Genomic DNA, 15,490 nt, shown 5'->3' with positions numbered 1-15,490 from the left:
CCAGCCGGTCCCTCCCCGCCCCAGCTCTGGGGCAGCGGCACTGAGGGGCGAGGCTGGGGGGGCCGAGCTCCCGGTGAGGCTGGAGGGGCTGGGGGTGCCGAGCTCCCCGTGTCCCCCCGGGTGAGATTGGGGGTGCCGAGCTCCCCGTGTCCCCCCCGTTGCAGGGCCGGGGGTGCCGAGCTCCCCGTTCCCCCCCGAAGCCCTTCCCGCGGGGGTGGAGCTGTGAGGCAGGAAGGGCCCTGCGAGCAGCTGTGCACGGGTTTAAGGGGTTTTGGGGTTTGGGGTTTCGGTCCCCCACCCCCACAGCCCGCGGCCCCGCTATAAAAGGGGTCAGCACGCAGGCAGTCACCACGGCCACGCAGTGTCACCTGCTGTCACCGGCTCAGCGGGCTCACCATGGCTGCCACCCTCGTCCTGCTGCTGCTGCTGGGAGGTACCGGGACCCTCCCGCCTCCCCGGGGGGACGGACAGGACACATGGGGACAACGGGGTGGCAGCCTGTGTGACTGAACTGGGGAGCTGGGGTCTGTGTGGGGAGCTGTGTGTGCCGGGGATGGGGTCTGTGCAGGGAGGGTCTGTGTGGGAAGGGGATGGGGTCTGTGCAGGGACGGGCGCTCAGGGGTGTGGGGAGGAGGACAGGGGGACAGGCGGGAGGGATGGTGAGGACTGATGGGAACAAGCAGCTGTGGGTGGCAGGGATGGGGTCTGCCTGAGGACCCAGGGATGATGGGCACGGTGCCCATGCTGACACTGGCACCTGGGGACAGTGGGAACAGGCAGGCAGGATGGTGGGGATGGGGCTGAGTACGTGGAGCTGGTGGTTTAGGGTCTCGGCACCCACCCTGCAGCCACGCTCACCGTCCTGTCCCCCGGCAGCAGCTCAGGCCGCGGACCCCCTGCCCTGCCAGGGTGACCCGATCTCCTGGTGCAGGGACACGGCCACGGCCAAGCGCTGTGGCTGGGAGCAGCAGTGCCAGCACCTCTGGGACAGCCTGGCCCTGGTGAGACCCCAGCCCCGAGCACTGCCAGGGCCACCCGGGGGTGCAGGCAGCCCTGATGGTCTGTGTGTGCCCACAGGGGGACGTGGCTGACGGGGACGGCGTGGCAGAGGGCAGGAAGCTGAAGTGCAGCCTGTGCACCAAGGTCCTGAAGAAGATGCAGGATCTGGCAGGTGACGACCCCGACGAGGTGAGGGGTGCTGAGGGGCTGGGGGGCCAGGCTGGGGGCCCTGTCCCTGTGTCCCCCTGACCCGTGGTGGCTTTGGCAGTCGGCGGTGCAGGCAGCGCTGCAGAAGGGCTGCCGGGCGCTGGGCCGGAGGCTGGGCAAGCAGTGCCAGCAGTTGGTGAGCAAGTACCAGGAGCAGATCAGCGAGGGGCTGCAGAACGGGGACATGCCCAAGGACATCTGCGCTGCCATCGGCCTCTGCCGCTCCTGAGCACGGTCAGGGCCCACCTGCATCCTGATCCTGCACCCCACGGGCTGATCCTGCACCCCACATCCCCATCTTGCATCCTGCACTGTGTACTGTTCCCTGCATGGCAATCCCACACCCCCTGTCCTGCACTGTGCCCTGCACCCTGCAACCTGGTCCTGAACCCACATCCTGCACCCGCATCCTGATCCTGCACCCCATGTCCCAGTCCTGCACTGTCCTGAGCCCTGCATCCTGCACCCCACATCCTGATCCCATATCCCCCCTCTGCATCCCGCGCTTTGCATCCTGCATCCCTCACCCCACACCTGCTGGAAGGGTGGGAGTGTTTCAGAACCTTCCGTGCTGCACTCTGCAGGGTGAGGGTGAGCCAGGCCACCCCCAGTGCGCTGTGGAGCAGGGGGAGGGCTGGAGGAGCTGCTTCCACTGGCCCCTGACTCCCCCTGCTCTTTCCTTTCTCCACAGGCACAGCCCCGAGTGCCCCCAAACCCGACGCCCCTCCAGCCCCGATGGCCCCACAGCCCAGCCATCCCCCTCCCCACAATAAACTCCCTCCTCTGGCTCCAGGGTCTCATTTGTCTGCCCTGGGGGGACATGGTGACAAGGGTGAATGGCACCTGGCACTGGCAGGGGACAGCCTGCCCCCAGCAGGGCCAAGGTGACACCGGAGGTGCCAGCAGTAGGGTGGGGATGTGTCCCCTGTGGGTCCCCTTCACACTGCCGGGTGGTGCTGGCTGTCACTGTCCCCATCCTGTGCACTCCATGCCTGGCACTACATCTGTCCCTGCACTCGCCACTGTCATTTGTCACCCGCTTGTCACCGGTGCTGCCATGGGCTTGGGATCCTCCTGCTGTCCCAGCTGAGCACGGGGCATCCCTGCTTCAGCCCCAGGCAATCAGAGCACAGGGAATCCCACACCCGGTCCTTTTTCTTTAATTCCAGCCAATTGGAGTGCAGGGAATCTCTTCTGTTTGACCCCCTCCATCTGGCCCATTTCTGGTGCACTCCGCTCACCCTCTGCACCCCAGGGATCACTGGTGGGGAGCTCCTCTACCCTGACATCCCCCCCAAAGTACCCCCAGGGAGCCCCTCATCTCTAGGCCACCCCCCCCGGGGGGGCTTTCTCCCAGCAAAGGGGCTGGGGTGCACTGGAGCCCCCCTTGCTGCAGCTGTGTGAGGATGGGGGAGGGAGGTGAGGGCACAGGAAGCTCCTTGGCCACCCCATAGATGTGGGGCAGCCCCACATGGGGGTCTCTCTGCCAGCACGGGAAGAGAGCAGCACTGGCCAGAGCGGCCCCAGAGAAGTCCACACACACCCCGTTTATTGGGGGCCGGAGCCGCCTCCTCCCCATGTCCGTGTCAGCTCCCAGAGAGCGCCGGCCCCGCCGTCCCCCCGAGTCCAGCTCACTGCCCCATCATGCAGGCCATCTTGCAGGCCACGGCCGAGATGAGGGCGGCCCCGCGCCCGCTGCCTTCCTCGGACTGGATGAAGGTGATGTCGCAGCCGGGCGTCAGCTGCCGCACCGTGGCGTGGAAGTGGTCCTTGAAGCTGGGGAGGGGAATGCGGAGTCACTGCTGGGGTCAGGGCCTGGGGGATGAAGGGAGGGACGGGGGCGTCGCCGGGTGCCCACCTGGGATGGAGCTTGTAGACGGAGCCGTCGACGCCGACGGTGATCTTGAGGGTGTCCTGGCTGCGGCTCTCGCGCATGCGGTTGATGACGCCGGCCAGCCCGGCCGAGCACATCTGGGCGGCGCGCGTGGACACGCTCTCGCACACGCGCCGCACGATCTCGCAGTCCATCCGCGACGGCAGCAGCTCGAAGGCTGACAGGATGTTGTAGATCTGCTTGCGGTCGTCGGAGTCGCTGGGGTAGGGGAGGAAAGGGGGTCGGCAATGGCTGAAGGGTGGGGAGCCTGGGGAGGCAGCTGCAGAGCGATGGGGCAGTGAGGGGATGGGGGAGCCTCACACGGGACAGTGTATGGGGTCCCAGGATGGGGAACCCCAACTGGGCCAGTCAGAGCGGGTCGGTGTGGGGTGATGGCATGGGGGACTCCAACCTGGGGCTGCTGTGGGGTGATGGGACAGAGGGACCTGGAAGTGGGCCCCCCGTATGTGGGGTGATGGGACATGGGGACCCCAGTATGGGACAGAGCAGGCACGTACAGAACGATGGGCTCATGATGGGCCCATGACAGGGGACACTGGTTTGGGTGGCAGAACACAGGGACTGGACAGTCAGAGTAGGCTGGTGTGGGGTAACAGGATAAAGGAGCCCAAAATGAGGCAGTGAAAGGGGATGGGTTGATGGAACGGGGATCGATCCCCTGTGGGACAGCCCAGCGCAGAGCGAGAGCACAGACTCCTCAGTGTGCCTGGAGCAGTGCAGAGTCAGAGCACAGGCCTCCCAGTGCCGCCCAGTGCTGTGCAGCCTGGCAGGCAGTTTTGGGGGTGCCCCCCCAGCCCTGTACCTCTCAATCTGGGACATGAAACGGGTCTCAAAGGTCCCACGAGTCTTGAGCTTCTCAGAGGCCTCCCCGTTGAAGAGCAGGTTCTCATCCACCAGCTTCAGCAGCACCAGCCGCACGATCTCCCCCATGTACTTCCCCCCGATGATCTTCTCGTACCTGGGGGGGGCACAGGCCAGGGGGCGGCATCAGAGCTGGGATTTGAGGGCTCAGCTCCCAGAGCAGCCCCTCTTTCCTCCCCCCTCCCTGCTGGATGTGTGCATGGCCCAGGGCGGAGGGTGCCCTGCCGGGGCTGAGCCCGGCGCGGCACGGGGACGGGAGGGACGCCCAGAGGAACTGGATCTCTCCTATTCCTTACAGTTGCTGACCGGGGTTAAGGGAGGTCTCGTCCACCACGCGGTCGTACTCCAGCAAGAACTCGTCCAGCTCCCCGGAGGCTCCAAAGGCCCCCCACTCCGTGTTCACACACATGCGCCCCTCGTCGCCCTCCACCAGCTCCACGTTGTGCATCTCCTCCATGTAGCAGGCGTTGCAGCCCGTCCCTGCCAGGAACTGGGCATGGGTCTGGGCAGGGGGACAGCACTGGCACCCCCCACCACAGCCCCCCACACCAGCTGGGATAGAACTGGGACGGTGCTGTGCAGCAGTGGGGAAGAACTGAGGGGTCCAGACGTGCCAGGGCAGGGGTTGGGACCCATATGGAGCCTGAGGGATGTTCCTCAGCCTGGTGACTGGCACCATGGTATAAAACTGCTTCAAAGGTGGCTCCAGGACAGGGGAAGAGGTTTCAGACTAAAAGAGGGGAGATTTAGATTGAAGAGGTTTCAGACTAAAAGAGGGGACATTTAGATTGGATACCAGGAAGAAATCCTTCCCTGTGAGGGTGGTAGGGACTAACACAGGCCAGAGTCTGGGGCCAGGGCAGCCCCTTGGGGACCAGCCCTGTTATGATGACCACCCCCTTTCTCCTCCCAAAGTCAGCAGAGTGCCACTGCCACCCCCATGTCATTGGTGTGTCCCCCCAGAAGGACGGGGCAGCAGCAGGGCAGCGGGCCCGTGGACAGCTCCCTGTGCCCAGCCACGTGTCCCTGTAGAAGGGGCATCTTACCCACAATCATCCCAACCTCGCACCGGTGATCTTCGTAGTAGCAGGAGATCATCGTGGCCACCGTGTCGTTCACCATCGCCACCACGTCCATCTCGAAGTCCTGGGGACAGGGACCAGTGTGGGCTCCTGGGGGGCCAGGCTGTCCCCAGACAGGTGGGTTTGGGGTGCACGGTCCCCAGGGGTGAGGGCCTGGGCACGTGTCGTGCACATGTGTGCACACACGTGGAACAGCCCTGCCTAGAGACACAGGTGGCTCCAGCAGCCGCATCTGGGGACAGCTGAGCTCCCATGGTCCCTTCCTGGGGACACAGCGGGCTGCAGTGGCCCTGTGGCAGGCAGAGGCAGGCTGCAGTGAGCCTGGCAGGGACGGCAGGGGTGGTGCCAGCACAGGGGGATCCTCTCACCCCTCGCCGTTTGATGGCGTCCCTCAGCAGCCCCACCACGTTGTTCCCTTCCGCGCCCGAGGCTTTGAAGCCCTTGGTCCAGTTCAGGAGGATGCCCTGCAATGGGGGTCAGACCGAAATGGGGCTGTGCTTTAGGTGAGCTTGGGGACCCCCAAGCCCTGGTGCTGCCCGGACACCCCCTCACCTTGTCGATGTCCTCGTGCCGCACAGGGAAGGAGAAGGTGAAGCCCAGGGGCAGCTTTTTGTGCTTCATCTGGTGCTTGTCCAGGAAATCAGAGATGCACTCGGAGATGTAGTCGAAGAGCTGGAAGACAGGAGATCCAGCCTTTCCCGAGGGATGTCCCCACCCTCCCACTGCCCTTGGACAGATGCTGTCCCCCACCACGGGTTCCCCAGGCTGCAGGGATGGGTGTGTCCCCTCAGGTGTTCCCACTGAAACACACACAACGAATGGGACTGGGATGGGATGGGATGGGACCCCCCATGTGCTCCACTGACCATCTCAGCCGTCCCAGTCATGGCATCCTCCGGGATGGAGTACATCTGGTGCTTCGTCTTCACCTTCCACTGCCCCTCCTCCCCCTCGCCCACCTTCACCAGCATCACACGGAAGTTGGTGCCGCCCAGGTCCAGAGACAGGAAATCTCCCACCTCTGCAAAGCCAGGGAGAGGGGACAAGGTGACGGGCTCTTGGTAGGCTCAGCCTTGCACGCAGAGCTGGAAGGGTGGCAAACAAGGGCTGGAGTGGCACCGTACCAGAGCCCTCGGGGGTGGAGCGCACGTAGGTGGGCAGCATTTTCACAGAGGCTTCCTCGTGTGTCTCCAGCTTGAGCCCTCGGTCCATCTCCTTCTGCATGCGGTACATCACCTTCTTCAGGTCCTCCTCCTTCAGATGGAACTCCGACAGGATCTGCTCCACCTGCACACAGCACAGCGTCAGACTGGGACCAGGGATCTGGGATGCAAGGGGCCTGAACTGCAAGAATTCCAGGAAACTCCAAGTTTCCCTTCCCCCAGCCCTGTTTTCACATGGCCACCCTGAAATGACATATCCCGTCGCTCTGCTATTCTCCCACTGAGCAGGGAATCCATAGAACCGTCATGAGGCACCAAGGCCCCTTCTGGTGCTGCCTGCAGGACACCACAGTCAGCTCTGGTGTCCGGGCTTGGCACCGGGCTCCTGCCATCCCTGTCACCCAGCTGAATTGTTTGGGGGGCTGTGCACCATTCCTCCCATCCTGATGAATCCCACAGTCACTCCCGCAAGGAGCGCTCCTGGCCATGCCCTTGAGAAGCACAGCATCTCCCACCAAGGACGTGGGATTATTTTATGGTGAAGATGCTGGTGTGTCCCCCTTGCTCCCCTGGGACCATCCCTCTCCCTGTACCCCACCGGGAATCGTGGGTACCCACCAAACGTGGGGCTAAAATGGGGCAGAGGGCAGGCAGGCAGGAATGCTCCTGGGGATCGCCGCCTTGTCTCGCTGCCAGGGAGAGCCGCAGGGCCCACTCGAGGGAAGCACCTGGCAAGCAGGATCCGTGTTTATCCTGTCCGTAGCAACCCCGGGCTCGGCGCAGCCTCCATTAGGCAGCGGGGCTGGGGCCAGGTGCCCCGGCTGTCAGATGGAGCGGGGCCGGCGCTCCCTCCCGGCCAGCTGCAGCCGGCAGCATTAGGGCTCATTAGTCACCGCCTCTTCCCGGCACACAGGTGTTTGCCTCGAGGCTGCTGCTGTTTCCCGACGGGTTTTGGGGTAGGGGGCTCAGGAAAGCGTTTGGAGCGTCCCAGCTCTGGGGGCGCCCGCCCCTTGCCGTGGCTCAATCCAGCTGCCCTGGCACATCACCCGGCCCCCGGTGCCGTGGCTGCAGCACGGAGCCCCCGGAACGGGGCTGGGCACCCACGGCGGGGAGGTTTGCCCTGGTCCTGAGGGTGATTGACCAGAACGATTGGAAAAATCCTGCCAGGAAAGCTGGAGCTGGATCTGCTCAGCCCTCCTGGGCTGTTGGCTGCAGGTATTCAGTGCCAATCCATCCGGTGGCACCACTTGGAATGGGAACCCCCAATCTGCCATGGCTGGAGGGTCCCTGTCCCAAGGCGGGCACCTGGGAGTCCCAGTTTTATTTCTCCAGTGTTTTTCCCATCTCAGCACCACATTTCCCTGCTCATGTCTCCCTTCACCTTCAAAACCATGGGTTTGGCCCTTCCCTGGCAGGATTTGGCTCTTCCCACATGACGTTATCTGGCTCTCAGCTTCCCATGGAAATGGTGCGCTCCAACACATCCCGCCAAAGGGATGGAGCTGGGAACCCTGTGGCTGCTGGCTGCACTGGCCAGTGACACCCATCTCTGCTGGTCCAGCATGTGATGAGTCCTCTCAGTGTTCCCTTGGTGTCCCCTGAGCTCAATCCATCTGGGAGAGGATGCCCCACAAACAGCTGGTTCTTGGCTGGGATCAGCCCTGTGCCACCGTGCTGGGTGCCTCAGTGACAACGATGACAGCCAGCTGATGGCGGTGACAGGCCCCATCCCATCCTGGGGATGTTGGGAGGGTGGGAGAATCCCAGACCAGCAGAACGTCCCACAAACGCTCCCAGCTCCATCAGGAGCCCTCTGTGCTGTAGGGCCTGTGCTGTTCTGGGGGTGACCTCAGGGATGGGGCTGCCCTGGTGCCCTCCCCAGCAGCCATCCTCCTCTGGGCTGGAGCCTTGGGAGCTGCTGGGAGCACCAGGGGAGGCTGGAGCCCGGCGAGGCTCCGCACTCCTCCCGTCACCGCCCGGGCCCCGCAGCACCTCACCTTCTCCTTCCTGCTGCTCTCCATCCTGGCTCGGTGATCCAGCATGGGGGCAGGCGCGGGCTGGGGCGGGCTGCGGGCCGAGCCGTGCCCCCCTCGGCCGCTGTGTCCCCACCGTGGTGCCGGGCCCGGGGCAGCGCCCTGCCCTGGCCTGGAGCGCGTCCGCCGGGCCCCGCGCTGCTCCGTGCCGCGTCCCTCGCTCCGTCCCTCGCGGATGCTCCACTTTCGCTGCCTTATCTCATCCGAGGACCCGAGCGGCCCCGGCGAGGCGGTCCCGGTCCCCTCAGGCGGCGAGGCGGTCCCGGCCCCGGTCCCTGTCCCGGCCCTCAGGCGGAGCGGCAGCGAGCGGGCCCCGGGGCCGCGGCGGGGTCAGCCCTGCGGCCCCACATGCTCTGCTCGGCTCCGCTCACGCTCTCCGGGGCTGCCTCGGTGACCGCGGCCTGCCTGGGGGTCCCAGCCCGGCGCGGGGGGCTCCGGCAGCCCTGGGGACCCCTGGTGCGCTGGCCGGGCTCGGCCGGGACCCTCCCCGCCGCACCCCGCCCCGGGTCAGCCGTGTCCCCGTTGCCGTGCCAACGGCTCGATGGTGGCGGCAGGCACTCCAGCGGCCGGCTTGGCAACCGCGCTCCCATGGAGACCGGGCACGGCCGGGGGCGAGGGCGGCGGGAGCGCTGCGGGCCCCGGCCCGGGACGGGACCGCAGCCCCGAACCGGCACCGCGGGGAGCCGGGATGGTGCCGGTGTGGGCACGGGGACGGGGCACCCCGGCACCCCCGCAGCACGTCATGCTCCCGGTGCGGCGGAGAGGGGAGGTCCGAGTGGGATGAGGGGCACCCCGGGGATGGGTGACCCCGAAAGCTCCGGCGCTGCTCTGGGACACCCCGGGAGGCCCGGACGGTGACAGCCCTGGGGGCTCTGGGGGGACATAGAGTTTTGGGTGTCAGGGCAGGGCCTGGGAGATGCAGGGTCACCCCACAGCACCCCCTGCCCCTCCGGGGTCACAGGAGGGCCCTGGCAGCCCTGCCTCGGTGTCACCAACCACGAGGGCTCCCCACACCTCTGAGGGATCCGAAACTCTCGGGGGTTCAGCCCCTACCCCCAGCATGGAGGGGACCCCACGCCGGGGCAGAACCGCCCCGTGGAAGGGTCCCCACTCCCCAGGGCGGCCCCCAGCAACCGGGGAAGGCCGTTCCCGCTTCTCAGAGACGGTCACCACACTGCGGGAACAGGGCCCCACACAGGGGACCCCCGCCCCACACCGGGACCCCCGCCCCACAGAGAGACCCCGCCCCACGCAGGGGACCCCGCCCCACACACGGGACCCCGCCCACGGAGAGACCCCGCCCCACTGAGCCGAACAGGCCCCGCCCCAGGGAGGGACCACGCCCCACAGAAAGACCCCGCCCCACGGAGCCGAGCAGGCCCCACTGGGCACAGCGCCCCCTGCTGTCCGCCCCGAGGAACGAGCGCCGCTCCTCGGGAGGCGCTGATTGGTCGCCCGGCTGACGCCAGAATGGGGGAGGCGGGCGCTGATTGGCCAGAAGGTTGAGGGGGCGGAGCGATCTTGGCGCGTGCGCGGGACGGGAGGCGTCCCGTGGCAGAGCCGGCACTTCCGGCTGCCATGTTCCACTTCCGGGTCGCGCCCATCGCCGCCCGGCCGCCGCCCGCGCTGAGCCGCGACCGCCGCGTCGGTACCGGCGGGGAACGGGGGGGAACGGGGGGATCCCAGGGGGTACCGGGGGGGAACGGGGCCGCGCAGGGCCGGCTGGGCTGCCCGGGGGCCGAGGGCTGCAGGCGTAGTGCTGGGAGTGGCCGAGGTACACTGGGTGGAGGGGCTGGGGTGTAGGGGGGGGTTATACTGGGGTGAGCTGTACTGGGTTATACTGGGCTGTGCTGGGCTGGGTGCTGGGTTACGCTGGGCTCGGCTGTACTGGGTTATTCTGGGTTATACTGGGGTCGGTTTTACTGAGCTGTACTGGGTTATACTAGGGTGGGATTTATTGGGGTATACTGGGTTATACCGGCATGGGTTATATTGGGCTATACTGGGCTAGGTTATACTGGGCTGGGCTATACTGGGTTATACTGGGTTATACTGCGGTGGGTTTTACTGGGCTATGCTGGGTTTTACTGAGTCGGGCTAGGATGGGATTTACTGGGTTGGGTGCTGGGTGGGTTTTACTGGGCTGTACTGGGCTGGGTGCTGGGTTATCCTGGGCTGGGTTATACTGGGTTATACTGGGCTGTATTGGGGTGGGTTTTACTAGGTTGTACTGGGCTGGGTGCTGGGTTGTGCTGGGCCAGGTGAGGGCTGGGCTGGGCAGGGGTCAGGGTGAGGAGCCAGGGGGGGCTCTGGGGGTGGGGGGCTCAGCTGCCTGGGCCGGCAGGGGGCTCTGGGGGAGCCCTGGCCCCCTGAGGACCCCAGCCCAGCCCCTGCTCTCCCCCCAGGCCCCCGAGCCGCCGCCATGAGGCTCTACAGCCTAAGTGTCCTTTACAAGGGTGACCCCAAAGTGCACTTGCTCAAAGCTGCCTACGACGTGTCCACCTTCAACTTCTTCCAGAGGTCCAGGTGGGCTGGGCAGCTCGGCCTGGGGGGCTGCTGCTGCTGGGGCTGCCTCAGGAGCGCCTCGGGCAGGGGGGCACAGCTCTGGGGGTTTCTGCCCCACTGCGGCTGCAGTGGCAGCAGGGAGAGGCTTTTCCTGGGGAAAATACCCCACAGCTCTGACCCCACAGATCCCCAGGGCAGCCCGGGGGTGAAATCGGGGCTCAGGGAGTGCCCTGGGAGGGGGCTCATGGGGGTCAGGGGCTGCAGCAGCCCCTGAGCACCCCCTGGAGCTGTGGGACAGAGCAGGAACGTGCTGTGGAGCACGCAGAGCAGTTGGGAAATCCCTCAGGGACCCAAAGTCCCCGTGCCAGGGTTCTGTGGAGCCCCGGGCACGCTGGGTTCTGTGACTGCAGGGGAAAAGGGGAAAGGTGAAGCGGGACTGTCTGAAAAAGCTCTTTCTCAGCCAGATGTGCAGCAGTGCCAGCTCAATCCCAACACAGCTGCAGCTCTGGTTTCCCAAATCCCCAGGAATTCCATGTGGGGTCCCCCCAGCAGGCTGTGTCTGTGCCCAGGGAACCTCTGGGGTTTTGGGGAGGGGGTCTGTGCCTGCCAGCTGCTCCCAGGGCTTGGTGCTTGGCCCAGGTGTGATGGCTCAGGTGTGTTTATGTGGGCTGTGGAGAGCTGCGTGTGGGGCGAGCAGGGCTGTGGAACCTGCTGGGCAGGAGCTCCTGCCAGGGAGCTGGGCAGGCTCAGAGGGAGGCGCTGAGTGGCCACTTCCTCCTGGAGCACTGGGAACAAACCCAGAATTCCCAGTGGGAACCAGCCCTGGCATCCAGCTGGCTCCTGGCTGCACTCAGTGCTCCTGGAGGGTTTCTCCATGGTGTGAGTGAGACCCTGGGGTCATGGGGGCTGGGGCTGGCAGCAGGACCCTCCTCGTGGGGAGGGGAGTCTGTGCTCCCCCTCTGATGGAGCAGGGATGGTCAGGGGTCCTTGGGCTGGATCAGGATGTTCAGGAATCCTTGGGCTGGCCTTTCCCTGCCCTGCAGGGTCTCTGGAGCTGGTGTCCAGGCTGGGAGCAGTGCAGACCCCTCGGGGATGCAGACTGAGCAGTGCAGACCCCTCGGGGATGCAGACTGAGCAGTGCAGACCCCTCGGGGATGCAGACTGGGAGGCCGTTTCCCCTCTGGAGCTGCTCCCAGCAGTGGGGGCTGTCAGAGAACCAGTCAGCCCCACCAGTCTGTGCCCTGTGACATTTCGCTGGCGCCTCCAAGCAGGAGCTGTCCCACTCGTGGTGTCTGGTGAGCTCTGTGCCCCATCCCTGGTAAAAGTCCCTTCCTGGGGTGGCTCACCCCAGCCTGCCAGCACGGGCTGTCCTGCAAACAGCTTCGTTTGGCTCCTGCTCATTAATTCTGGCCTCCTTTCCTTGCTGTGGGCTGCTGAGGGCTCACTGAGGAGCCTGCTGGACAGGCTTGGGCCTGGGCTCTGGAATGTGCTCCAAATGAGAGCAAGCCTGGCTTGGGGCTGCTCCTGAGCTTTGGCTCACAGCGTGCCCGGGGGCTCAAACCCAAATAATTCCATCCAACCCAAATAATTCCAACCAACCCAAACAATCCACTCCCTCCAACCCAAATCATTCCACGATGCAGCTGCTCAGCAGGTGCTGGCCAGGCAGGGCCAGGTTCAGTGGTGGCTTTGCTCTCTAAATCCCCCCAAAAGCAGGTTCAGCCCAGGACAGAGGCTGTCCCTGCGCCTGGGGGTGCCCTTGGGGGTTGGCACTGCTCGGGGGGCAGGGGCAGGGTTGGATACCCCGCACAGCGGGGGCTGTGGCACAGCAGTGTCCCCAGGGTGTCCCCAGTGTCCCCGGTGTCCCCAGCCCTGCCTGTCCCCACAGCGTGCAGGAGTTCATGACCTTCACGAGCCAGCTGATCGCGGAGCGCTCGGCGCTGGGCAGCAGGGCCTCTGTCAAGGAGCAAGGTGAGAGCTGCCCCCGCCCCACCCCGGGGAAATGCACCCCAAAACAGAGCCTGGGGAGGGGGCAGCACTGCTGGGGGCTGCAACAGAGCCGGAGGGCGCTGCTGCCTCCCTGACAGGAGCTCCCTTGGGTGCTGGGAGGGTTTGGGGGGCTGCTCCCTCCATCACAGGAGTTTCCTGGGGTGCTGGGAGGGTTTGGGGGCTGCTCCCTCCCTGACAGGAGTTTCCTTGGCAGAGTACCTGTGCCACGTGTACGTGAGGAGCGACGGGCTGGCTGGAGTGGTGATTGCAGACAATGAGTATCCGCAGAGGGTTTGCTTCACCTTGCTGGACAAGGTGAGGGCTCCTCCAGCCCCCCTGCCCTGGCACACCGTGTGGGCACTCGGGGCTGGCCCCCTCAGCCTGGGCATCATTGGCCAAGACTGTTCACATCTCCTGCTGGGGCTCCAGCCCCTCCCCAGCTCTGTCCCTGTCTCTGGACACGCTCCAGCCCCGTCTCTGAAGTGTTCAAGGCCAGTTGGGGCAGGGATTGGAGCAGCCTGGTCTGGTGGGAGGTGTTCCTGCCGTGGCAGGGCTGTGGATGACTGTGAGGTCCCTTCCCAAAAATCTTCAGATCTCCTATTTTGATGAGCAAAACCCTTCCAGCCACTGTGGCCCTGCAGCTGTGGCTCCTCACTGCTGCTTCTTCACCTGGCAGGTGCTGGAGGAGTTCTCCAGGGAGGTCAGCAAGATGGACTGGCCCTCAGGGTCACCTGCCACCATCAGCTACGCTGCCTTGGATGGATACCTCAGCAAATACCAGGTACAGAGGCTCCCTGGAAATGGCAGGGCAGGTGTGTGGGCAGCTCTGGCACCTCTGGGATGCCCCTGGTGTCCCTGTGGGGGTGCCAGCCCCAGCAGCAGCGCCCTCACGCTGCTGTTTGTGCCCAGAACCCCCGCGACGCCGACCCCATGACCCGAGTGCAGGCCGAGCTGGACGAGACCAAGATCATCCTGGTGAGGCTGCAGGGCTGGGGCTGCTGCCTGCTCGGGCCTGGGGCACCTTTGGGGCAGGTGGGGCCCCAGCCATCCCCAGACACCTCCCTGGGCTGGAGCTCCCTTTGCTCTTCCCCTTTGCCTTCCCCCCTTTTCCCCCTGGGGCTTGTCCCAGCTGGCAGGACACAGGCTCTGCCCCCTGCTCCTCGTGCCTGTCTCACCTCCCCTCTGTGCCATCTCCCCTGGGGCTGCAGGGCCGGGGGGCTCGGGGAGGGGGGCTGGGGGTGCTGTGACCCCCCCGGTGCTGCAGGGGGTCTGGGGCTCAGCACTCCTTTCCCTGGCAGCACAACACCATGGAGTCCCTGCTGGAGCGTGGCGAGAAGCTGGACGACCTGGTCTCCAAGTCAGAGGTGCTGGGGGCACAGTCCAAAGCCTTCTACAAAACGGTGGGTATGGAGGGAGACCCCTCCCCAAGGGGGCTGGGAGGGTGAGGGTCATCCTTGGGGGGCACAGCTCGGGGGGCCAGACAGGGATCCCCCCCCTGGTGCTGCAGGCTCTGGGCCTGGGGGAGCCTGGGTGCCCCAGCCCCAGAGCCCCCAGCCCCAGCTGCAGCTGCAGAACCCCCAGCTCCAGCCCCAGAGCCCCCAGCCCCAATTGCAGCTGCAGGGCCCCCAGCCCCTCCCGGGGTGTCCTGCACCCTGCCCAGCTCCTGGCACCAGCTCTGGCCTTGTGCCCTGTGCTTTGTGCCGCCCCGGCAGGAGGGGCTGTGTGGGACCCCCAGAGCCCCGGGGGGTCACAGATGCTTTTCCTTCTCTCGACAGGCCCGAAAGCAGAATTCCTGCTGTGCAGTCATGTGACGTGCAGCCCGAGGGCTCCAGCTCCGGACCAGCAGCCCTGCACCCCCCTCGGGAGCCCCCCCAGGGCTGTTCCTGGGGTGGGGCCGGGGGTCCCCAGCCCCCTGGGCTGATGTGACTGTTGTCCACCTTGAGGGGACACCAAGGCTGGCACCGGGCCGGCGCCGGGGGGTCACACCGAGGCCCCCACCCTCGCTGTCCTGGGGCAGCTGGGACCGGGGGGCACCCGACCACGCACTGCCCTGCCTCCACAGCCCCCCGGGCCTGCAGGAGCCCCCCAGCGCTGGCCGGGGGGCTGGGGGGGCAGGCAGAGCCCTGCTACCAGCCCAGGCAGCTTTTATGTACTTGTGTCCTGAGGGTGAGCTGGGGGTGGGACGGGGGGCAAGGGAGGAGGACTTTGGGTGGGGGGCAGCTCCCACCCACGCTCTGAGCCCGGAGCTGTGTCCTGGTGCTGGGGAGGGGGGGATTCAACCCCTGCACCTCAGGGCCCCTGCCCTGCTCCCACAGCCGGGGCCGGCAGCCCTCGCTGCCTCCTCTTCCTCCCGGGGGAAGGGGAAGGTGAAGGTGGGGCTTGGGCTGTACCTGGGGTGTTTCTGTGCCCCGGCTGCACGCCGGGGGATAAAGTATCTTTGGCAGTTGTTGCTGTTCCTCTCTGCGGCGTCCTGGGCACCCCGGTGGGGCTGGATGCACCTGGCCTTCCCTCTCCACCCCTCACTTCAATGATCATCAGTTTTTCCTCATAATTTATTTGCAGTTTTCCCGAGACAAAAACGAAATCAGAGTCATCTTTTACACTTACAAGGCTCAGAAAGAAAAGACAAAGGGGATTTTTTTGGGGGGAGGGGCATGGGGGGGATATGCTGGGGAGGGGGAGACAGAAAAAGAACGAGAGAAAAGGGGAGGAAGGAGAAAAATTTGGCAACGATCCACCAGCATTCATGGGACAGGA

General features: G+C 65.6%; 3 protein-coding genes across 5 annotated transcripts; 2 read left to right on the top strand and 1 right to left on the bottom strand.

Annotated features, from left to right (window-relative positions):
• The first annotated feature begins 114 nt into the window (after positions 1-114).
• Positions 115-1,981, top strand: LOC128945440 (saposin-C-like). Its single transcript, XM_054289208.1, has 5 exons — positions 115-433; positions 877-1,001; positions 1,078-1,188; positions 1,268-1,440; positions 1,898-1,981. Exons 1-4 carry the CDS (start codon positions 397-399, stop codon positions 1,433-1,435), a joined length of 441 nt encoding a protein of 146 aa, XP_054145183.1. The 5' UTR covers positions 115-396; the 3' UTR covers positions 1,436-1,440; positions 1,898-1,981.
• A 438-nt stretch (positions 1,982-2,419) lies between these two features.
• Positions 2,420-8,449, bottom strand: GCK (glucokinase). 2 transcript variants are annotated; one of them, XM_054289195.1, is made up of 10 exons: positions 8,204-8,449; positions 6,168-6,330; positions 5,910-6,064; positions 5,596-5,715; positions 5,412-5,507; positions 5,008-5,107; positions 4,258-4,441; positions 3,903-4,058; positions 3,065-3,298; positions 2,425-2,982 (listed from the first exon to the last, which is right to left on the bottom strand). In XM_054289195.1, exons 1-10 carry the CDS (start codon positions 8,246-8,248, stop codon positions 2,838-2,840), a joined length of 1,398 nt encoding a protein of 465 aa, XP_054145170.1. In that variant the 5' UTR covers positions 8,249-8,449; the 3' UTR covers positions 2,425-2,837. The 2 variants fall into 2 exon arrangements, with proteins under 2 accessions (XP_054145171.1, XP_054145170.1); XM_054289196.1 differs by lacking the exons at positions 5,008-5,107; positions 5,412-5,507; positions 5,596-5,715; ... (1 more) ...; positions 6,168-6,330; positions 8,204-8,449 and having other exon boundaries at positions 2,420-2,982; positions 4,268-4,344.
• Positions 8,450-9,825: 1,376 nt separating this feature from the next.
• Positions 9,826-15,179, top strand: YKT6 (YKT6 v-SNARE homolog). Of its 2 annotated transcripts, none has more exons than XM_054289204.1 (8): positions 9,826-9,887; positions 10,645-10,765; positions 12,633-12,715; positions 12,948-13,048; positions 13,410-13,514; positions 13,643-13,708; positions 14,032-14,133; positions 14,509-15,179. In XM_054289204.1, the coding sequence occupies exons 2-8, from the start codon at positions 10,662-10,664 to the stop codon at positions 14,542-14,544; spliced, it is 597 nt and encodes a 198-aa protein (XP_054145179.1). In that variant the 5' UTR covers positions 9,826-9,887; positions 10,645-10,661; the 3' UTR covers positions 14,545-15,179. The 2 variants fall into 2 exon arrangements, with proteins under 2 accessions (XP_054145179.1, XP_054145180.1); XM_054289205.1 differs by having other exon boundaries at positions 9,843-9,883.
• The last annotated feature ends 311 nt before the right edge of the window (positions 15,180-15,490 follow it).

The sequence above is a fragment of the Melozone crissalis genome, unplaced genomic scaffold, assembly GCF_028551555.1.
Source record: "Melozone crissalis strain CALT ecotype California unplaced genomic scaffold, PUWL_Pcris_2 ptg000064l_1, whole genome shotgun sequence".
Classification (NCBI taxonomy): Eukaryota; Metazoa; Chordata; class Aves; order Passeriformes; family Passerellidae; genus Melozone; species Melozone crissalis.
The sequence above is the reverse complement of the archived record's forward strand: the minus strand, read 5'-3'. Positions and strand labels throughout refer to the sequence as shown.